The sequence below is a fragment of the Pelecanus crispus genome, chromosome 8 (genome assembly GCF_030463565.1).
Source record: "Pelecanus crispus isolate bPelCri1 chromosome 8, bPelCri1.pri, whole genome shotgun sequence".
NCBI classification, from domain to species: Eukaryota; Metazoa; Chordata; class Aves; order Pelecaniformes; family Pelecanidae; genus Pelecanus; species Pelecanus crispus.
This window is the reverse complement of record NC_134650.1, coordinates 30371910-30395573: the sequence shown is the minus strand read 5'-3', so window position 1 is coordinate 30395573 and position 23664 is coordinate 30371910. Positions and strand designations below refer to the sequence as shown.

The 23664-nt window shown below is 33.5% G+C and overlaps 1 protein-coding gene across 3 annotated transcripts in view; it reads right to left on the bottom strand.

The window, feature by feature from the left end:
• RPGRIP1L (RPGRIP1 like) overlaps positions 1-23664 on the bottom strand; it is an 81943-nt gene that overhangs the window by 51591 nt on the left and 6688 nt on the right. For 2 of the 3 annotated variants that reach the window (XM_075715207.1, XM_075715208.1), the window contains exons 4-10: positions 22311-22609; positions 19319-19418; positions 17035-17178; positions 10717-10822; positions 6794-6940; positions 5522-5595; positions 1361-1500 (exon numbers count right to left, since the gene is read on the bottom strand). In XM_075715207.1, the coding sequence (XP_075571322.1) occupies positions 1361-1500; positions 5522-5595; positions 6794-6940; positions 10717-10822; positions 17035-17178; positions 19319-19418; positions 22311-22609 (1010 nt within the window). Of the gene's footprint in view, positions 1-1360; positions 1501-5521; positions 5596-6793; positions 6941-10716; positions 10823-17034; positions 17179-19318; positions 19419-22310; positions 22610-23664 lie in introns of those variants that run through there. The other variant, XM_075715209.1, reaches the window with a different exon arrangement.

Genomic DNA, 23664 nt, shown 5'->3' with positions numbered 1-23664 from the left:
AAGCCAGGAAACATGAAAATGCTACTCTGCCCTTAATTAGTTTAGTGGTGGACTTGGTAATGTTAGGTTAATGGTTGGACTGGATGATCTTAAAGGTCTTTTCCAACCTAAATGATTCCATGCAGCAAGTTCAATTCAATAGAAATTGGAAGTGTAGTAACCTGGTGACCCAGTTTAAAAGTACAACAAGCTATTAAGTGCCAACCTGGGGACCAGGTGGTAAAGACTTGCCACTTAAACATAATGCCCATAGGAAGGACAGAAGATGGAAGGTGTTGCCTGATTTTCCACATTCAACTTAACCAAACAATAGTATGGCCTATAACATTTTCACGCTCTTAATATCACTTTAAATTCTGCACTGCATAATCAAACTGTCATTAATAGCTGTCTCTAAATGTCAATATGTCATAATTTCATATTATTGTAGCTTAAGGCATCTTATTTATTTTAGTATCACTTAAGGCTAATTTTGCAAACACTTGCTGTAGTCAAATAAAATGTTTAAGTATTTAATCTGGTATTTGAAGTCAGTAGAGGGACTCAGAATCTTAATGGTAAGCACATGCTGAATTTGAGCCATAATCGTAAGAAGAATTATTCACAAGTTGGTCCACTTCATTCCATTAGATTGTTCACAGAAACACACCTTTTAAAAACACACATCTGAAGAATCAGCTCTAAAAATATTTAGTTTACTTCCTGCTTGTGCTCTTGTTTTGTAAACTTTATATTGTCACAGTATATCACAGTATTGAGATTAGAAAAAGAAAAGGTTGCGAGGTCTTAAAGATTCACTGAGAAGTTATCCTACAGCATGGGAAAAACACATATGAAATAGCCTGTTCAGCAGATTAGAAGAAAACTGTATTATTGTGAATGTACACAGCTGTAAATAAAAATTAGTATATACTGAGAATATTAAAAAATTCTAATTCACAAAGTTGAAAGACAATTAACCATCTTCAAGGGCCTATATAGGCTTCACATAACTTTGTATAGTAACTAAAATTAGAATCGTGGTTTATAATTTGAGAGGGACTGTCAAATGGTCCTCTTTTCCATTAGAATTTTCAATGTCGAAGAGAAGAGAAATACAGAATAAAGACTAAATATGAACCCAACAGAAGAATGAAGGCAGCTGGAGTTATATGATCCTTACTGAGCACATAAGCTGTATTAGGTCAATTTTTGTACTTAATAGCTAGTCATAACTTAAGCATATTGTTCAAATGTACACTTAAAAGGCAGCTCTGAAATCACCAACAACAGAAACTACGCTTTTCTGGGCAATATACCTAAACTCCAACACAGGAGAATCTCACATCATGAGAAAATTATAGTTATTTCAGAAATATACCTCTTTCCACTTTGATCTTGTCAAGGATTTCATTTTTGTCTGCTAAATCAGATTTGATAGCAGTCTCTAATTTAGCAATTTGCAGTTTCAGTTGCTGTTCCTTTAATATCCATTGCTGTTCATGGGTCATACTGAAGACACTGCAATAAAACATGTGGCATGTGAAAAACTTCTAGAAATCAGCTTCAACAGAAAATAATAAAGAAAAAAGCTTTTAGTGGCACAGAGACCACTGTCATCATGTCTTAGGAATTAAGTAAACATATGCTGGTCTGCTGCTGTTGAAACCAAGGCGCCTTTCTCAGGCTGCGGTTAAAAAACATGAAAGAGTTTGTGGGATGAGCAAAGGAACTGGCCTTAATTTAGAGCTCTAAAGTCAGAAAAGTTGGCAGCATGCAACATTTGTGGGACTAGAAAAGGAATTCAGATGCATATCCCAGAGTAATCCACAACTCCAAACCTCAGCAACTGACAACTGACAAAACCATTCTTTCCGCATACAAAACCTCTTAATGTAGAGAGCTGGGATCACCCACCTGATTTCTTTTAAATCTGTGAAACATGCAGAACCTAAAGTCAGTTGCCCATTCAAAGAAATGTTGACCACAAAGTGACAACAGTTTTCTCATACTGTAAAACAACAATTCTGATGCTGATTAAGAAGCACATATAAAGTAATCTTTCTCCTACTTTAAGAAATAAAAAACAGACGTGGGCAAAGGAATTAGAATAACTATTTTGCCTGTAACACATTATTTACTTGTAAACTACCAATCTATGTGCAATAAGGATTGCACTGACACAGAATCAGAACTGCTGAAACCACAACAAAATGTCTAACTCAGATTGAAACAAAATTAAGTACATTATATAATTTACAGTATAATTCCCAGTAGGTAAAAAGACAAAGCAATGCAACGTGCTTTTATATAGTTTAGACAGTGAGTACTATGGTCTTCGTATTATTATTACTCAATACTTGCATTCTTATTGACTGGAAAAATGTCTTTCATCTTAACCAATCATAAATCAGTTTATTCAGTTTTGTATACTGTGAAAAATCTGAAATTGCAGGGCTTACTTTAAACAAAAGAGACCATTCCTCAACTCTTCACTTTGGTGAAGCTCACCAGTTAAAAAAGTTATTTTTTACATATATAAATGTATTAAAAAAAAATCTTCTGATACCTATCTATTTATCAATCTATCTCTCCCAGATCTATGAAACAAAAGCCTCAGCCAAAAAAAACATAGAGAAGAAAGAAATGTCACGGAAGGGGCAGCCCACATAGCTTCCAGGACTGTACATGCTGACTGAAAGAGAATTGCCTGTTTTGATGGCTATGACTACATAAAGTGGTTCCGAGTACACCTAAGTGCATTTATATCTAATATATTTGAAGAATGACCTTAAGATTAAAAAAAAAAAAAAGTATAGCATGGATTGTGGGCTCTGAAGTATATGGCAAGAGTTTATATTCTTGATTTGTGATCTTCATAAAACCAGTCCTATCTCTCTGTATTTTGTCTTTTTCTCATACTATATCTATCTCACCTATTTATACAGTTCTCTAGGCATATACCATCTTATAGCATGATAAATTGTCTTTTATAGCACGCACGAACTTAAGCAATGCTTCTAAATCCTATTTTTAATACAGTAAGCAATGAATATAATGCATAGATCACAATCTTTTCTATAATACTGCATAGGTACAGAAGAGACACAGTGTGTTCTACAGTTGCTTAGATTTACCACTCTTCGAAGTCTGATTGGCTCCCGTAAGGAAAGAATAAATCTTAGCAAGAAAAGATACCAAATGCCCTTAGTTTTCACACTTCTGAAAATGTTTTCAAGTTTTAGTGACCATGATATTTAGTTATATGTGCATTCATTATCTTTAGGCACAATTACTTCACATAAAGATATAGCTACACATTATTTCAGTTTTCAAAAGACTATGCTGGCAGAAAAAAATCATTAACAGTTACTGTGATAGTAATTCAGAATTTAGATGTTTAAATGAAGGATAATTTAGAAGACAGGTTTTACCCAAGCCTATATAATGCTAATGTTTATGTCAATTTGAATTAAGTCCATTTCTGTCACCTTCTTCCTTTGAATTTTAAGATTACTTTTACTTGAATTCATGTGGAATTTCTTTCACATTTACTGTATTTCACTGGAGTTAGAGCCATCTGGGTAACTATAAATGGTCAACCACATCTGGCACCACTTCCTTTGGAGGGAGTTTAAGTATTGCTAGATTTGCATTACAAGATCATATGAAAACAATTCCTCCAAACCTTTTATCCAAACGAATTTTTTCTTGGATACTGACTAAATAATAAGAGTTAACTGACAAATTCATACTTGTTCTTTGTAAACTCTTCAGATCCAGTTCTTCAGTCTTGGCTTTGGCAAAATTCCCATCAACTTCAAATGAATTTCCAAAAAAATAACATTAGCAAAGAATGGGTTTACGCCTCTTTTCCTCCATTAAAAAAAGAAGGAAATATTTATTAGTTATCTGGCACCTGTGGACACTGGCCTATCCACTGCTAGCAACAGGTAAGCTGTAGCAAAGTTGCATTGTTTAAATGAGCAACAGAAAAAGTTGGCCATTAAACAGCAGTTATAATGAAATGATCCATTTTCCTTTCTAATTTCTTGTTGCCTATATAGTAAAATGGAACGATGAAATATGAATCAAAGTTTAAATGGGAGTATATGAAAAGACAGTTCGTTTCAGGGAAAAGAAAAGCCATATTGTAGATCACTGGCTTATGAGAAAACCATATTTAAATTTGTCTAGTTAAACATCTTTTTACATTATCCCATTGTGATTTAAATAGAACAGAAAATTTAAAGCCAAGATTGTAAGTTGATTTGTTAGTAGGAGTTATTCCTCTGCATAATGACAGTGTAGGAAAAAAAAAAAATCAGAAATATTTATAACATGACCAGACTTTGGAGGAATCTACAATGAATTTAAGTGAGAGACAACTGACCAACTGCCCCTATACAAAACTCTACAGATTGTGATTATACAACTGTTACATCTCATATATAAAAAAATGTTTCGAGATATTTGTACTCACAGTTTTTTACTATTATAGTTTTTAGTTTCACCACAGAAAGTACAAAAAGTATAGTAAATATTGTACGAATACTATAAACAACATCTGATACCACTCACATTGTGTTTACTCATTGGTATTTTTTTTGACAGACATCACACTGACAAACCAAACAAACTTTAAGAGGATAAATAATTTGGTATGAGAAAAGACTTCAAGGATTTTACCTACTTTCTGAGGCAATTAACTCCAGGAAGTTTCTCTCTTTTTTTTAACCCTCTTCAGTGTAAAAGACCACATCGTTTCACAATAAAGGAAAAGTTCATTTGAAGGTCATTTTTTCCTTTAATATGCTTGTGCCAATTGACTATAATTAGTTCTTTTCTGTACCAGAGAATTTCTGAATCATATCTGGCAATATATTTTCATTTTCATTGTAAGCACTGCTGATACAATTTATACAACTTATTATGTATAGGAACCTTTGTAAAAACTTACATCAGTCTATACAAAAACTTCAAGCAGAGCCAGGACAAGTGAAATGGTAGCTATTACCAAAACAAACAAACCACTTCTCAAAAATAAACATTGGAGAAGCTGTCAAATACCAGACTTTATATAGGTCAACTGAGAAGTGCTGGAAGAACTTGTGCAAAAAGTACAAACACCACTTTTCCCCAAATAAAATAAAATAAAACAAACCCAAAAGAATATACATCTACCCAGATGTAGTCTTCCTTCAACAATAACACTAAAAAAATTTATTAGAAATGGCGTTGATGTTCAAAATAAGGTGCCTTCTACTTATTTTTTAATTAAGATTTTTAAAAAGAAGTAATCAACTATTTCAAGAGTATTAGAACATGTATGGAAGCTGCTCTGTTGAAACAGAACAGATAAAATACAGACAGAACACCACAAGTTTCCATATACACTTGCTCATATGAACTGTAGCAAGAATATATTTACATGCGTGCACAAACACACAATATGAATACACACATTCAAGCACACAGTATCTGAAGACCTATTAAACAGGACATGAATCAAGTTTTTTTATATACAGAAACCATAACTTACCTGTTATACAGCTTATCATAGTTTTCCCTCAAGAGTTCCTTCTCTTTTTCTAGATCATTTATTCTTTCCTGTAACTAAAACAAAGAAGGGAGTCTCAAGCAATGCACAGCACAAAAGGAAATTACAATGAATGTGTAAAGACAATTAGTTAATAATTTGTAGGCATTGTCAGGCTTTTATTTGTTCTTTTTATGCAACAGTCTCTTAGAAGCTTCAAAGTAACACTTTTTTTCACCGCATGGATTTACCTTTGGCCCAGACAGTTTTTCATGTTGTTTATATGAAGCTGAGACTAACATGTCGCAGTTGAACAACAGTATCTGATCACATTCTGCCTTACGCAAAAAAACCCGAAACCACACCAAACTATAGCATTAAAAATTTTTATTTCCATTTTGGTGAGTATTAGCATTAGCTAGTTAATTGCTCCTGTAAATATTTTTTTATTGACCTTATAGAAACAACAGTCCTTGCTTTCAAAATACTCACTAAAGCATACGGATATGCTTTATAAAACCATATAAAGGATATGGTTTTAAAGATACGAGATGCTTAAACCCAGAAGATATACCCTACATGCATTACAATAGTTTAAAGGTTTGGAGGAAATATCTATGAGGTAATCTTGGTAAACTTGCTTCATGTAAAATATGTTCAAAACAGGTAAACCAGGTGGTAAAACTAAACTTAAGTTGCTACAAAATGAAAGAAAAGACAAATAAGTTTGTAGACCTTTACTCCTCATATATTGAAGAGAATGAGGAATAAACCACTTGATTTTTAGCCCTATATCTGAGTGACTGTTAGTGATGATACTTGTCTCCGAGAGCCACTAGACAAAGAAATAGAAGTGACTGATTTGAACTGCTGAGTAAGATGTAATACTACACTGTACTGTAATTAAATCAGGTTAAAATAATATTAAAACATTAGCAATATGTGATCAATAAATCAAATATTATGATTTCTTTCTGGTTAACAAACCACTTGTTTAGTATCAGAATCGACATGAAATCCTATGCTTTAACCTCAAATACTGTCCAAACGCTGGTGCAGTGATTATGTGGCATGGGGACCAGGTACGGTTCATGATTCTATGAAATGCAAGCAGCAGCAACAGGATTTTCTTTCTAATGGGATAGGTCAGTCTTCTAAATGTGTTTGAAAGGTCTATTCACATCTTCACAATTAAAAGGTATCCCATCATTAATTTTTCCCTTATCTATGGGTACTACCTAAAGCAGATTCTAGCTCTCTCGAACACAACCTCACCTCCTCTGTCCTTAGGTTTGAAATAGTCACTGATTGCAATTCTTTTTCAAGATGGAGGCACTTTAACCGCTCCTCTTTAAGCTGTAGATTCAATTCATCACCTTTTGCTATTAAAGCATCATGGCTCATCTTCAAGTTCCTTTGGTTCTATGAAAAGGAAGGAAGGAAAATCCAGAAAAAAACTCCAAACCAACAATAAATAACTAAATAAATCACACTTAGTGGAATGTTACAGCACTCTGCATATTCACCCAGTGGTGTCTCATGACCGTATTTAATATATATTCTCAACATGGTCAACAGGAGACACTCTTGAACTAAGTAACTGAAAGCAACTTCCATTACGCATGGCCAGGAGAAGGTGGCATTCTTGTTGCTCTCATGAACATTAAACCCTCAGTTCAGTCATGATGAAAACGACCAAGAAATACATCTGTTGAGCAATTAAAAGATTTTGCTGTGGTTACAGTGGTTAGACATGCTGACCAAAAACACTGCAGTAGCAAGCAAAAATGAATGTTGACCACAGTTATGTTAATCACAGAACTTGCCACAGTTCTGTTAACCCTTAATTGTAGATATATAATTGTTTCATAATCCTAACACACTCAGTTCTATTTCCCTACTAGCAGTAATTTAATGAGGGACTTACGATTTATTTTACATTTTAATTTACTTCAATGGATTACATTAAGGAACATTTAACTGATATTAATATTAAATTGAGGATGCTGATAGAACCTCTATTTCCAGAATATTAGTTAGTATCATACTCCCTACATTCCACAGTGCTTTAATAAAGCCTCATTCATTAAGAATTTCAATGTAAATCACATTCAAAGTATGACTTGAAACAAAACAGCCCAAAAGCCAATCTCCTGTTTAATAAAATGATTATACAAAAATTTATGTCAAATACTTGTATGAGTATAGATAATGTTTAATGATTGTCTACAATCATTAAATCAGAAAAAAGCTAGCTTCATGTTTTCCATATAATATTCCTACAAAGCAGTTAAATGGAGAAGCTGAATGTGAATCCTGTACAAATTGTTTAGGTTCACATGCAGTCTGAATATCCCAGAAACAACCAAAAAATCTACAGAAAACCCAATCACCGACCTGATCTTCAGCCTCTCATATCTCATTTCTCCGTAAGAAAAATATCATGGAGAATAAATAATATTAGCAGGCAGTCTTATTTCAGAGAGATAATGAAGTATATTACTCATCAATTTTTAACAGTCTTTCTTCAGTGCTCCTTTTGCTCTGTCCTACATCTGTGAACTGTATTTCAATAACTTCAAAAAATGACACCTTAAAAATCATTCTTTTACTCTTAGTTTCTCTCCAAATTTCTTTCCTTTCTCCTCAAAATCAGAATCCTTACAGTCTCTAACCCTTCCAACTGTCCAAGTGAACTCATCTTTTCTTCCCCATCTCTCAGCTTCAATTTTTTTCCTGAAGTTCTTTTCCATTTCAGTAACTTAAGTCACTTCAATCCACTATATGTGAAGAAAAAAAAAAACCCACCTTGACAAAGCTGCCTTTCATAGACCATTTCACCCTTATTTCTTTCCTTAATTTCCAAAACAGTTGAAAACAAATTCAACAATCATATTTATTCTACTGAACCACCTCATTAAAAGCACTAAAAATATCTTCCTGAAAAATCTCCTTGCTTCAATTCTAATCCTTCAGTGTCTCTGCTACTCTCCTGACCATTTTGGATTAACTTTCCTCATTAACTTTAAGGGGACCATGACTTCACCCTCATTATTCCCCCTCCCCACCCCCAAAATACAGTCTTTACCTGGATATTCTTCTATATCCAAGTATTCTGTCAGCACTTTTTTTCCATTATGCCCAAAACTGTTTTCTATCCTGTTCTCCCTGGAGTATCCCAGGACTCAGGCCATGGCAACAATTGGGTTGATGATTTTAGTTTAATATCTGGAATATTTAATATACTTTGGAATTTTATTTCTTTGGGAAACATGCTTTGATATTGTTGTCAATTAGAAATAACTCATTTAAAGAAAATGGATATATACCTCCTAGAAATATTGCACAAATGAACATAAAGTGCTCTCAGTTGTGAAATCGTACTGATTGTTCAAGAGAAGAATTAACCCTCTATAGTATTTTAAATTGTATTTGCACTGGTTAGCATATTTCATATAACAAATCATGAAATCCTGAATGTTCAGTCTGTAGATAAAGCAAATAAATATACCAATGGGATCAAATACATAATCCAAATAGTTTCAGGGTCCTTTGTTCTTCTAAGCAGATTGTACAATTCCTCCATTCCACTGGCTACATTAAAATTCTTTATCAGCAAAACTGTCCTGTAAATGTTTGGTAGCAAGCTCAACTTCAATATCATTAGATGGAGCAGGATTATAGGCTCTTATCTGTGGTTTCACATTTTGGGCTGACTCAAGTTCAAAGATGAACATGGAGGAATTATATGGGTTTCAATTGGTAGAAGGTGAAAGTAAATGATAATTAACTCAACAGTCATAAAAATCATCAAGATAAACATAAAAAAAATACTAAAACCTGCTCTGTTGATACGTACTTTATGTACCATCTAAACTAGAAATTTGGGATTTTACAGTTATTCATGTTTAGTAGGCACGTTTCAAACGTTCAAATGATTGGAAATGGGAAAACCATTGTATCCATTATCTTGTTAAAAAAAAAAAAAAAAAGAGACAGAAAACACACTCATCCTTTTCAAAAATGCAGCTTTCACTGTGAATATTAGAAACAACGTCTTGAAATACCAGTTTGAATCCTAGCCATGTGTTTCTATTCAGCTGCTGCCAAGATAGAGGCATAAGTACTTGACGTTTGCTGTAAATTACCAAAAAGTCGCATATGATTTAAAATGGAACAGTTTACTTATCGCTTTCTATTTAAGAACACAAAAAGCCACGTGAAACCTGTCTCCCCTGGAATTTACATTCTACCTAGTTCACCCTGTGAAAAATTAGATTTGAGCTACTAACAGAAGAGTTGCTTTGGCAGAGAAGATATAGGTGTTATACCGAGGCGGTGGGAGGGAAGCAAAGCAAGGCAAAGCATAGAAGCAGAAAAACACAGAAAAAAGGAACAGAACAAAGATCTAATGGCTCAAGTGTTAATTGGCATGCTAAAATAGCAAGAAGCAGGCAGCAGCAACAGTTTACAAGGATACCCAGTGCTTCCACCTCATAAGGCTAGGATACTTTATAAACCTCTATTGCATGTAGGATTCCTACTCACAGCAACTCTCCTGTTTCTAAGCTATTATTGTATTACCACTGTCTGTATAGACATGTGAATCTCCAAATACATATGGGAAGAAGCACAAAAGTGCTGTATAACTAAATCCTATACAGATTCTACCATGCAGTTGCATGTTCTGGTGATATTTTCATAAAACTGCTCTTTTTATAAAGAAAATCCATTACGTACAATAGCCCTCTAAAATAATTTCCATGAACTTATGAACACAAGTCCTAATGTCAGAACTCTGAACAGCCTAACTTCCCCAACTTTATCAAAGACTGGTAAAGTGAAGGGGGTCTGGTACACCTTCTTTAGTAAATCAGCACATTTAAGTCAAAGCCCTCTTTTTAAATGATCAGGAATCTCTCTAGATAGCCAGACAACTCAGTTAATTCTCCACAATCTGCCTGGGATGGCTTTGCAGATAAAATCTTTAAGACCTGCTAGACCTTTCTGGGGGGAAAAAAAAAGTTTCAGGCTAAAACAACATACATATTTGGAGTAGGTTCAGTGCAATGTATTATGTGGTTCATTTTCATGTACTCTGCATTCACTCAGAATCAAGAACTGTGTATATTTATTTTCCATTTACGCATGCTTATGTGACAAGAGTAAAGGAATGTTACTGACCAAATTGCAATTACCTCTTGAAGCTGAAGAAATTCTCCTTCCATTGCTGAAAGAGCATTGCTTTTCTCAACCAGCTGTTTATGCACCTTGATCATTTCCACATTGTCCCGAATGTTTAGCCTTCAAAATTGTATTAAAAAGAAATGCATCATAAGCTTAAAGATACAAAATTAATTATCTTATTATTTTTGTCTTGAAAAGTTGAAATCCTTTACAAATCAGCTTTCTACAACACATTTGGGAGAAGATTTAGTGTGTAATACCCAAATTAATTTCTTCTTCTATAATCCACATTACAGAATTTAGGCAAATAAACATTCTACTGCATGATGACATAGCAGCTTCAATCAATACATATACATCTTTATTTATCGTATCAAAGTATATATGACAGGAAGAGAAAACAATCCTATACCTAAAGAGATTATTTGTTTTCCATTCACTTGTTTTCCACCCTCCAAAGTATTTGGTACCAGCAGATTACCATTTTATGGAGTTTCCTCTTAGAGTTTAAACCTATCAAATACTGCTAAGAAAAAGTGACTTAGCAATTTCTACTATAACACCTTAAGGCTGGCATTCAAACTGCAGGTGTGCCTTAACTACATGAAAAATCACTTAATACCTATGTAGATGTTCTATATTGTTACAATTCTAAGATTAATTTGAGAACCTACTATTTAATAGAAAGGATGTTTAAAATAATTCAAAATTGAAATCAATATTTATTTCTGATGTTTTCCCTTACTTCAAACAGTGAAACTAAACCCCATTATTTTCACAGCTTCTTCAAGTATGGGAAAATAAACCAATTCGGATTTGTATTAATATAAAATATGATAAAATCAGAATAAATCTGTAGCATTTGAAAAGGTAATTTCTCTTCCAATATTTATCTATTTTAGACATGTTGGAGGAATTGTCACAATGCCATGCTGGAGCAAGAAAATGGACTACAAAGCTTACACATCTGTAAACCAGCTGAGTACGTGAAATAGTTTTCTCTTATTCTGTAAAATATCAAAGCCTATTTTGTTTTGGCATTGCCCAGTTAATTGTCCTTACACAGAAGATAAACACACTCACAAACCTGAGATCTTCTGCAAGAAACAGCTCTAACGCAATGCTAAAACTAGCATGTGCCTAAAATATGTTATCTACATAAATTAAAGTTGTGGTGAGTATAGACAGCAGCACTGTCTCATGCTAGCTCTTTAAAAGCTAATGTAGTGGCACGTTTTTATTAATTTTGTTCCACACATCAAACAAAAGGCTCTGATGCCTTCAAAGGCTTTTTCTTTTTCTTTTTCTTTCCCCCTTCTTTTTTAAACAGGGGGCTTTTTTTTTCTTTTTAAGTAGAAAAAGGAGCAGATGATAGTGAAATTTATGATGTACAGATGTAAACCCCATGACTCCTGACAATCAACATTAACTATTTTTTCAACAGCGAATAAAACAGCATTTGATTTAAACAGGTTTGGGGTACTGATATTATGAAGTGAATTATTCAAATTCCAAAGTGAAAAATTACTTTATTGGGATCATTTCAATTCTTACAATTTTAAGAGTATTTATCTCATGAAGTTTCTAGCTACAGAAAGCATGCGCCATTAATTTCTCATTAGTGCATTACATCGATCATAATCTCAGCTCTCATTATAGCCTACAGCAACAAAATTATCTCTCTACAGTACTTCTACAATATTTTATTTACGTAAATAAAGTATGTCTAAGAAGTGTCCAATGCATCTAGGTACATGACAAGGAGCTTGCTGTTGAAGAACAAAATAATTTCAGATTTTGTGGGAAAGGAAAAGATTCTGTTGGGAAGATTCATTTTTCTATAAATAAAGTCACTAAACAGTAGAATAGAATAGAAATTGATTATCTACACAGCTTTCTCCCTCCCAGGTAGTTGATGTATTTTGCTCCCAGAACATCTGCCCAGGTATTCTCATATAACTTAAAAATAGGGGTTATATACAAATTTGATATAAAAGTCATTGCTACCTTTCACTTATATAGATAATATTTTGCTCAAAGAATAACAAACCAATGTAAAAGAATAAAGCTGCACTAAGATAGCTCATTCAGTATTTTCTCTATTGCCAAAAAAGCCAAAAATTCTGCCAAAGAACCTGAAGACATGGAGGTAGACCTGGAGCAGAAGTTAGAAAAAGAAAAAGAGCTAGTATCCCTTTTGAGGCAGTAACCTGAATTAATGGGCATACTGATTTAGCTCTAGCACGCCTTCTGCCACAAGTGCAGAAATAAGAAACATGAACTCTATCCTTCTACTCTAAACCTCACCTTAAAGCCGGATTAAAACATCTGAAATTGGAAATGAAGTTAGGAGAAAGTGACTCTTTAAAAAAACTAAGAATTATGTTTGGGGTTAATGTCTGAAGTACACCAAAGAGACAATCTCTTTTGCAGACCTCTTATAGTTTGGATTAAAAGCATATAGAGCTGGGTCTCAATAACAGGCTGGGGACCAGCTGTGTGGGAATGGGAACTGATAGCAACCTACACCAGAAGGAAATGATTAAAGAAAGGATCTTGACCTGCACTGTACAAATTTATGCCAGTAAATCCCAGATGGCTAAGCTAATAAAATTGAGGTCTAATTAAACCACATCCCTTGCATCTTGTCTTTATTTCCATATGAGCAGGACACGGATACGCTGAGACTACTCTTGGAGAGTCCTGACTATCATATCAGCTGGACCCGTGGCTTACAAACTTTCCCCATGCACATTCAGAACAAGAAAAACAAGCAAGTAAAAAAGTATCACCATGATACTTCTCAGGATCACTTATCCTCTGTCTGGCAAAATAAACAAAAGGTTTCTAGGCTAATAGTTCTCAATGACAAATGCATCAATGGCCAAGATACATACATAGACTCCCAAGCAGAGAAGTCAAGAATAGATCATCAATGTGCAGTACTCTTCGCATTTTACAATGCTTAGGAACTAACAGGATTATATATTGATATACATTATGTTCTTTCCTTTATGTTCTTTTCCTTATTCCTTACAGGAAGTCAAATATAAAGGAGGGAAAAAAACCTCAACAATGTTTACCTTCTAGTACTACCTTTATGTTGTATTTGATAGTATATTTGGAATAAGCAAAACATTAACATTGCATCAACAGCTCTAGCATCTAAGTTATTACAATTATTTAAATACCAGTATAAAAGTCTGTATTTGTTTGCCTGGCTAAAGAGCTATATACAAATGTAAAAAAGTAATGATCTTTAAGGAAACTGGTTAAAAATGAAAAATCAGATATGGAAATGCAAATACAAGGGTTTTTTAATACTAGATGTGAATTAGCAAATTTGTATACATGCTGTAGACTCTCAAAACCCTTTAGATAATGCATTGTGACTAACATGTTCCACATTTTAATCTAGGTCTGCAATGCTGTAATGCAAACACATAAGTCATGAGTATGTCAGATATGACACTCCTGTCCAAAAATCCACACATTTAATAGGTCTAATTCCAAAGTCATGTTGCAGCAAAAAATGCCACAGGAATTAAAAACTGACTGGCAAATAAGTTTTTTCATTAAAAAAACAACCAAACAAAACACAAAAAACCCTACAAACATGGGCAAAAACCAAGTACCTGCTTCACAAATGCGTTTTGGGGTGGCTTCAAAAATGTTTTTGGAAAGTATGATGAGCAATTAAGTTATTTGAAGCTAGCTGCTTGCGAAGTGTGATTGTTTAGACAATGTTTTAACTTGTGCACTCTGTATTACAGACATCAAACCACAAGGTTATTATGGTTTTGGCCATCTTTAAATTAAAAAGTCAAGCTAAATGCAGTTAAATTTTTACTTAAGAAAATGTGTTTAGTCTAACAACCCACAGGTCAAGTTTCTCCCTTAAGTTAGAATTAAGTCAGAATTATACATTCCTGAAACAATCCCCAAACAATCTCTAATGAAATATTAAAAAAACCCCAAAACACTGATTGCAGCCATGTTACAATAATCATCTTGAGGAGTACACTGCATATGAACTCAGCTCTGTCATGTAGCTCTTGTGTTGTTACACAGAAGCTGTAGTGAAGCTGCAAAGGCAGCTTTAAAATATAACCGGATTTCTTGTGGGTATAGGACTCAGGATAACTAGTATCTCCCTCCCTTACCGCTGATGGATCAATGATTATTAATTGTGGCTGCTTCACTGCTTGAAAACTACAGTTATTTCAATCACAAGAATTTCTTAATCATGTAGCAGAATAAAGAATGTTTTCTTAAAGGTTGAAATTAACCTAATTTTGTTAACATCAGGCTGAGATCAAATGGTGCTACAACTTCAAGATTGGTGGAAGTACATTTATTATGCCCTTCTGGCACCATATAGTTCCTAAATAATTTCAACAGATTAACTGTCTTTGGGTAGTAACGTAACTAGATGACAGCCAAGTGTATTCTTACAAAACACAAGAAAAAGCTGTCAATTGTAGCAAAATTCAAAGAAATAAGCTACAAAGATGAAATAAGATGACCCAGTCACCTCAATTTCCAATTTTTCCTCCAATATTCTAGTACTGACAGTTTCTTCTCTGCTGATTCTGATAGATGACTAAAAATAAGAATTACACAGAACCTATAAATCTATTTGTGTAATGAAACAACTAATATAGACTGCTCTAGATAGCAGTTACAAGACTTCCAAGAAAGCAAGCGAATGAAACTCTCCTAAAGGTAATATATATAGGTATGTAAGGTTACAGTTAAACCTGGAGAGACTAGCATCCCTTTAAGTTCTGGCTCTGGTTCATTCAGCATAAAAAAAAAAAAAAAAAAAAAAAAGTAACTCGAAAAACATGGGGATTAACAGCCTTCCATAATGTATTCTAGTGGCAAAATTATAGAACTCACACTATTCTGGATATACACTAGTGGATATTTTTCAATTTCTTTCCCAGAGTCTTCAGCCAAACGCAGTAACTCTTAAATACTTAATGTATCTTTTATCTGGTTTCAAACAAGAAATAGACTGTAAAGGAAATAATTCCAGAACTTCAAACATGAATTCACAGACTGTAACTTAGGTCAAGTATCATGGGTTGTATACAAGTAATTTGATAAACATAAATAAATAAGGATCTGCACTCTGCACTACTTTTTATAGCCTGACTTTGCTTAATGATTTCTTTAGCTGAATTTGAAGTGCATCTTTACTTTAAAACTCCTTAAAAATTTCACAGAAACATGGTAGCTGACATTGAATTTAGAAGTTACATTCAGTTTCTGACTGTGTTTATCTACAGAAAAATGAAGCACAGAAGTTCTTTGAGGTTTGTATCAGATTATTTTAAAATAATGTAAAAAAATCTTTTAAGTATTTTCTGAATTCACTGTAGGCACAGACTGAGAAATTATTTATGATAACAACTTCTTTAACCTATTTAAACTATATAAAGGAAATTCTGAATAGGGGAGACATGACTTTGTGAATAATTTAATAGCAAACATTATGATGTATTATTTATGTAGCACCACTGATGCACAAAAGAATGCTCACACATAATAACAGGGGCCCTCTCTTGGAAGGAAGTTAAAGAACTGACCACGTACTTCTCATCCAAGTAGAACTTTCATTAAAGTCAAATGAGTAAGAAATGCAGGATCGTGCTGCATTAGATCCTTAATACAATTAAAAGTAACAGGCTGAAACTGAAACAGTTGAAAGAGGGAAAATATATGCAAAGTTATATAATTTTGCATATATTTTTGCAAAAGTGAAAGAAGAAAGAAAGAGAAAGAAAAGAGATTAAACTAATAGAGGCTTTACTGTGAAACACATTCTGCAAGCGCGTTTGTCTGGCTTTGTTTCACTGCACCACTATACCATATTCCTTCAAAAATTTGCTAATCTACCCTTACAGAGCCATTATTTTTCTACTAGACTCCAAATTATCAATGAGTATTAATGAGCATGAAATTATCCACTATGAACCTATATCTAAAATTTTCTAAGAATTATATTGAAGAAACAATAGATGATTATTATTGAGTTGAACTTAATTGAATCTGAATCAGCTGGAAATGAATTCTCTAAAATGGTCATTATGAACCTCTTTGTTTATCTGTGAAAAAACATAATAACCTATTATCATAACAATCTCCTTGCTTAGAATTATCCACGGCTATTTGGTAAAACATTTTATGACTTAGTTTCACCAATGGGAAAAAAATGAATAAAGCCCATATTTCTTAACAGAACAAGTACTTTTCACAGCTATATATAAACATTATGACATAGCTCTTCTAATGCACCACGGAGACTTCTATTTTTCAAATACCTTTGACTTGTTGTTTCTAGTTCTTTCAGCCGTAGGACGGATTCTTCAATTTCCTTTTCTTTCCTTTTTAGCTGACTCACAAGTATCTCTCCGGCACGTTCTAGTTCCTCAATGTGTTCCCTTTGGGACTCAATCACAGTCTCCCTGCAAGTACAAGCACCTTACGTTCTGAAACCAGGTTAAGTATTTAATAAAAGAAAAACAATAAATGAATACTCAAGAGAGCAAAAATTTTAAATGTTCAGCAAAATTGGTATTTCTTAATGACATGCATCACAACAGAGGTTTAAGAGTTCAACTTACTATGAAAATAATTAGAGGCCACCACATGAAAAGATGTGAATAGTACAATAAATAGATAAATCTTTCAAACACATTATCAAACAACACAAACAATACTCTCAAAATAAATGCTTATGTGGACTGAATAATGTTTAGCAGAACCTAGATAAAAACATTGTTTATGGTTTCTTATACTCTATATTAAGCGTACCCTTCTCCTAATCCGTTAGCACTAAGTGTTTTCTGAAAAGGAAAAACACCATTACTAGCTATCAAAGGAATATGAGATCTTCAATGGATGGAGCAGTGAGAATAATTTTTAAGCTTTTATTCTGAATTAGGTAACTTTACGCAAAAAAAAAATCAGATGATGTGTCTTTAACAGTGGAATTTATCCAGTAAATGCAATTGAAAAAAGAAAGGCAGAAAACTATAGGGATCAGAGTCTGAATATTCTTTAATAGGCCACAACTCTGCGATTTTGATTTTCCTGACAAGTTCATCTCAGATATCTTTTCCAATAACATTTTTGCTAATAAGAATAAGCAACAGTTTATCTACAATTTTTTCCACTCTAAAGCTTTTGATGCATAAGCTACAGTTCATACTTCATACACCTATTGTAGACTTAAAAGTACCTGTACCTTGAGCTTTTTGGCCATGTGTTTGCTTTTGTACCTGAATGCACCATTCTAAGCAACTGTGGTTATTTCTGCACCTTTGTGAGAACTGAAATCTCTGACAAAAATGCTATTTGAATGTTTTCTGCATTGTAACACAACGTTTTTGATCAGTCTTAGGAGAAAAGCTATTGTGAACACCAAGATTCATGGCAGTCTTAATGGATAGCTCTTATTTTCCTAGTCTTAAAACGTGATAGGTATAGGAGAAATAACTGTTTCCAGGCCCACCACTATAAAATTACTAAAGATTTTTTTTCTTCAGTAACAACATTCTATTATAATGCAAATTATTAAAAAAAAAATTGTAACTGTACAGCAAGGGTTGAATTCAGACAGGATGCTAGCAAGACTGCAATTTAAACATTGTTAAATTATTTATTAAAATAATTTATAAGAATATTTCTGTAAAACTATTTCCTATGATCCCACTAAATCTTTGTGTTTACAAAATATCAAGCACAAAATACGTAACTGCACATTACCTCACATATTTGTACACTTAGCTTGCCCATTTATTGAAAATTTAGCATTTACAGATATTGTAGTAAATCTGATTTAGGTAAATCATTATGGAAAGAAACACACATAGTGAAAGTACCTTTTAGAAAACCAGATGTCTAAAAAGCATAATAGGTTCCGATATACTTTGGAGAAGAAAAATGTTCTCATCAGACCTCAGTATCTTTAAATTAGATGTTAACTACCTTTTCTCCACCCTATATAACATCTCTCTGTTCTCATGCACTCATATATTAATGATGTTATCAAGAGCTTCCTCAGCTTCAATTTCATAAAATGTGCAAGTGTACTACAACCAACTTTCAAAATGCAGAACTGAATCAAAATCGTTTTACATTACCATCCCATACTGCATTTTTTGCAACTTATCCATAAAATCTGACCACCTCTGGAAACGAAGCTTAAATGCATCAGTGCAATACATTCAACACAGTCACCACTTGCATGGGTTATCCTACACATTTCATGTTGGTTATGTTGGTAATAATTTTGCAGCTAAGATTCTTTCTGCTTTTGTCAGTTCTGTCCAGTAGTAAGCTAGGCAGCATTGCATCCTAGAAAAAGGAGAGGCTCACCATTAAAGATCAATTTTAACTTCCAGCCAAATTCTTATGTACCTACATTTTGCATTCTAAATTCCTGATGCTAAACACCTCTGCAATGTTACCAATGTTACTGTTGTCAGATCCAACAACTTGTCTGAAGTAAAAACTTCCGAAAAATGTATTTTTTTTCCTTTCAAGAAAACCACAAGTTTTAACAATTATAATGACAAAAATTAAGAAATAAGAAAATCATACAAATTTCTTATTTCAGCCGTTGGATCCTCGAGCAGATTCTGTCCATATCTTGGGAGCCCAGGGTTAGGTGATCTCACGTCTAAATCCTGAAATCTCATTCCTGAAAACAAAGAAAAGATAAATTTTTGTCATGCTGAATGAAAAAGCATTTACCAAAACAACAATCTCTATACAGTACAAACACTTAGATCTCCTATATAGATGCCATAAAAAGTATCTTTACATCAAATTCACATGGAAAGAGGTAATCAGAGTAACTACAACATAGCTGCTGTCAAATTTGAACTATGGGCCATACAGCATACACTGTTAAAGAGAAGTGTTAAAAATGTGTCTTGAAATGCTTTTAGAAGACTAAGAGAGAGAACAGAGATGGTGTCTTCAAAGAACAACAATATCACTGTTATTAAACAGGAACATGGAATTGTAATCACTTTTTCTCTGATAGCACTTTCTTTACAAAGTCATGAGTCTCATTTACCTAGACAAGCAACTACAGGACAGCAGTGCAAATAATTTCCTTATGTTCTTTAGAAGCATACTAAGTCCCTGGTGAAGAAGAAAAGTGAGAAATTACTTAACAAATAACTGTTAGTTAAAGTAATGGTTTCTCCAAATCCTTCTCCTCTTTCTTCAGCAAGAAGAAATTAATGAAGTTTTGAGGTGGGACCAAACTATGCGTTAAATTTCAAATGCAGCATTAAGGCTGCCATCCCTCAGTACCCAAAACTGAGTCATTTAGGTTCATGGTACAATGATACTTGCAGGTTCACAAAATGACTGAAAAAAATTTACCTACTTTGCATTTGTGCTGAGTTAACTTGATTTATTTATATATTTTGAATTTTCATCTTCAAGTATTATTTTAAGGTATTGGTAATTGTGCTATATACATATGTGTAAATATAGGCCTAGAGTATATATTTTTATTTATTTATATTTTATTATTTTTATTTTATTTTTTATTTTTATTTTTATTTATTTATTTAATTTATTATTTTATTATAAATATATATTTATTTATTATTTCAAATCATGATATATCTTTGATGATTGTACTCAGTAAAGAAAGTAACGAGAGAAACCAGTGAGCATTTAGTGAACATTCATACTTGCCCACATCTTTTGGATTGACTTGCTATCATATTTGTAAACCAGCCAAACACAAAGCAGATACAGTAAGATGTATTTATTATTTGTGGATTTTTCTTGCCTCTTCATACCCTGGAGACAGCTAAGCTCTCCTGAATTTTTCCAGGCACTCATTTATTTTTTGGAGAATTGCTCTGAATATTTTCTGATCTGCACTAAAAATATCTTGAGATTCAGCCTCATGGTTCCACAGAACAATCTAAGAGTCCAGCAGTCTTTAAAGATAGGAGGCATATACCTGACACCAGACTGATAGGTTTATCATCATTAATCAAAAGAGCAGGGTGAGAAAACACGCAAGAGAAAAACATGGAACATCTTATGCTAATGAATACTACAAAAGAATATTCTCTGACTTTCTGGAAGACAACACTACTGTGTCCAAGTTCTGAGTATTGTTTTTTAATAATAGTCTTCACATTAGAAAAGCGTGTTCAAGAAACTGCATATTCATAGCACTCTAATCAGAATCCCTTCTAGTTCGGATGAGGTCTTAGAGCTGAGATAGGCACACGAGAATTTCTGTGAAATTTTTTAATGTTATTATCTGAACTGGATGGTCTATGGGCAACTTTTCCTTTTTTTTTTTCTTCCTCATGTTCTCTTCAGTTTAAGAACCACTGCCTCAATCGACATGGCCCTAATCCTAGTTCTGCACAGGACGTCTTTGATCTGGATCTGTTCTTATGCCAAGAGAAGTACTCACAGCATGCCATATCAACATTTGATCTTTAATCCTTGAACCAAGTTGCCCTTTTCTCTCTGCTAGCATCAGGCCTGAATAAATTTATTATATTTCTACCCTATTTTTTCATTATTAAAACAAACAATCAAAAATTGATTTTGAGAATAAAACTAATTCATGACAAAGTGTGAAAATGTGAAAACTTGCACTATATTCAAATTAAAGAAGTGGTAGAGCCAATTGCTTTTTATCGCCTGTCTAAAAACATGAGAATTGTTTCTGTTTTCATATACCTGAATAATCAACATACCCAAAATAAAGACCGGTGGAAGGGCAAGATGGAGAAAAAACACAATATAACTGGCCATCAGCCAGATCCATAGCTTGTAGAAGTTAAAGGAGACAATTCTGCTGACTCAGTTTTGAATTATGGCCAACATAGCTGTCTTTTTTTTTTTTTTAAACGTATTATCTGTACAGTGTATAAGTTAACTGAGTACAACTACTTCTACAAATGTCCATATGAAAATAGAAAGGTTTTAAAGTGTAATTTCCAAATGTAGCTACCATAAATAAAGGGCTGAGAGCGAGACTGCCTTAAGCAGTAAGTCTTGACAGTAAAAAGCATCACTAAAGATGGTTGCATTGTGGTATTTGCTTTCAAAAGTCCACACATGTAATAGATTTTCAAGTCTACAGTGTTGTGCACACATGTATCAAGAGACTAGAACAAACCTTGAAATGAGAAGAGGAAAAACATGTGCAAACAAACTACAGATGTAAAACTTTGTTATAACATGCTAATGCTAAACTTTTTCATATACTTCTTTTATAAGCCTTTAACATGTAGAGAAGTTATATTAAGAAAGTTCCATGATTTTAACTATTAGAAAACTTGCTGGATAACTACTTTATTTTCCAATCTGTACTTTTGTTTTAACCCTACCACTGTGGATTCTCAAAATAAGGACTTTAAAGGCAAACAAGTTATCATGACTGCTATAAATAAATACAAGAAAAAGGGGGAAGAACAATCTTTCTGCCTACAGGTAGTAGTGCCCACTGACGAACAGAAAAGAGTGCATACTTGCTATAGTGAAGCAATAATTAGTGGTACCTATATAAACCACTATGTTTAATAAAAGTGAATTATACCTTTCTTTGTGTGCTCCGTCATGCCAGCAGCCTCACTTACTTTTTTGAGACCACTGTTAATACGAGATTGAACATGGCTGTATGCACAAGGCCTATGGCCTTGAATCTGGAGCTGCTGTTTAGTTGAAATGAGTTTGCTGCGGAGGCTCTCATTTTGTTTCTCAAGCTCACGAACTCTCTCTTGCAAATGCTCAATCATTTCTTCCAGCTCCACAGCCTGACCCAGCCGCTTGGGGCCGCCACCAACCTGTTCAGACCTTTTTTTATCATTAACAAGCCGTATTAACTTGGTGGCCATTCTGGGGAAAATAATAAAAAAAGATGAAAAAGAATGTGAAAAGTCAGCATAAAAAGCATTCTGTTGAAAGGAACATAATCACTGTGAAGACTTCAGCATAGAACCTGAATAATAAATTTCAGGTTTTGATATAACTATTACTGCCTGTGAAGAACTCTTTGAAGATAATTGAAACCACTGTGCAGCAATCTGCTTTATAGCACTGACAAATAACAGTTTCCTAAGGCTTATCATTTAAGGTTAGTAAAGGGAGGACACATATTTACTCCATATGCTGCTTAAATGTAATTTTTAACGCACAACCTTATATAGGAACCTCTGCATGCTGTTAAGTAAAGTTACAGATTTGGGATGTGGTGGGGCAAAGTATAAAAGCTACAATTCCACAAAACATTCAGCTATTGAAAGAATGCTAGTAATATGCAACATTCCAATGATATCTCATTTCTAGTATTTTAGGATTTCAATATATATTTCAGTTCTAAAGTAGCTAAAATATATAGGTGGAGATATTTAAGAAGGTACTCTGGAAAAAGAGACTTTAATAGTCCTCATTACCATACTCAATTTTATACTTGGTAAATATTACCAATGTGTTTCAGAGAAGGAATGGTTAGCTGAGGAATATTAGATACAGAGGGTATGGTTTTCATCTGTCTTTAAAAGGATACAAATTTTGCTTTTGGCATCTCAAGAGTTGTACCTTTGATTTCCTTTAGTTTTGATAAACATTGGTAAGTTAGAACAAAAGGCAGTGAGGGCACATGGAGGTGATGTAATATACAAGAACAGAAAACATACCCAGCAGTGAATGGAAAAAAACTTGGCATATAAAGAAAGAAAAGGTGGCTTTGATGAGAGAGACAAGTTCAAGACTTTACAAAATTGGTCGCACATCTTCAAGACCTGTATCTAGTTTACAGGGAATCTATTTTTGCAGGCCCAGAAAGAAAACTGAAAATAAGGACACACTTCATTTGTTTAAAGGGGCTTGTTTTATTTTTGTATACTTGTGGACAGAAGCTTCTACTTAAAAGAACAAAAGTGAAACAAAAA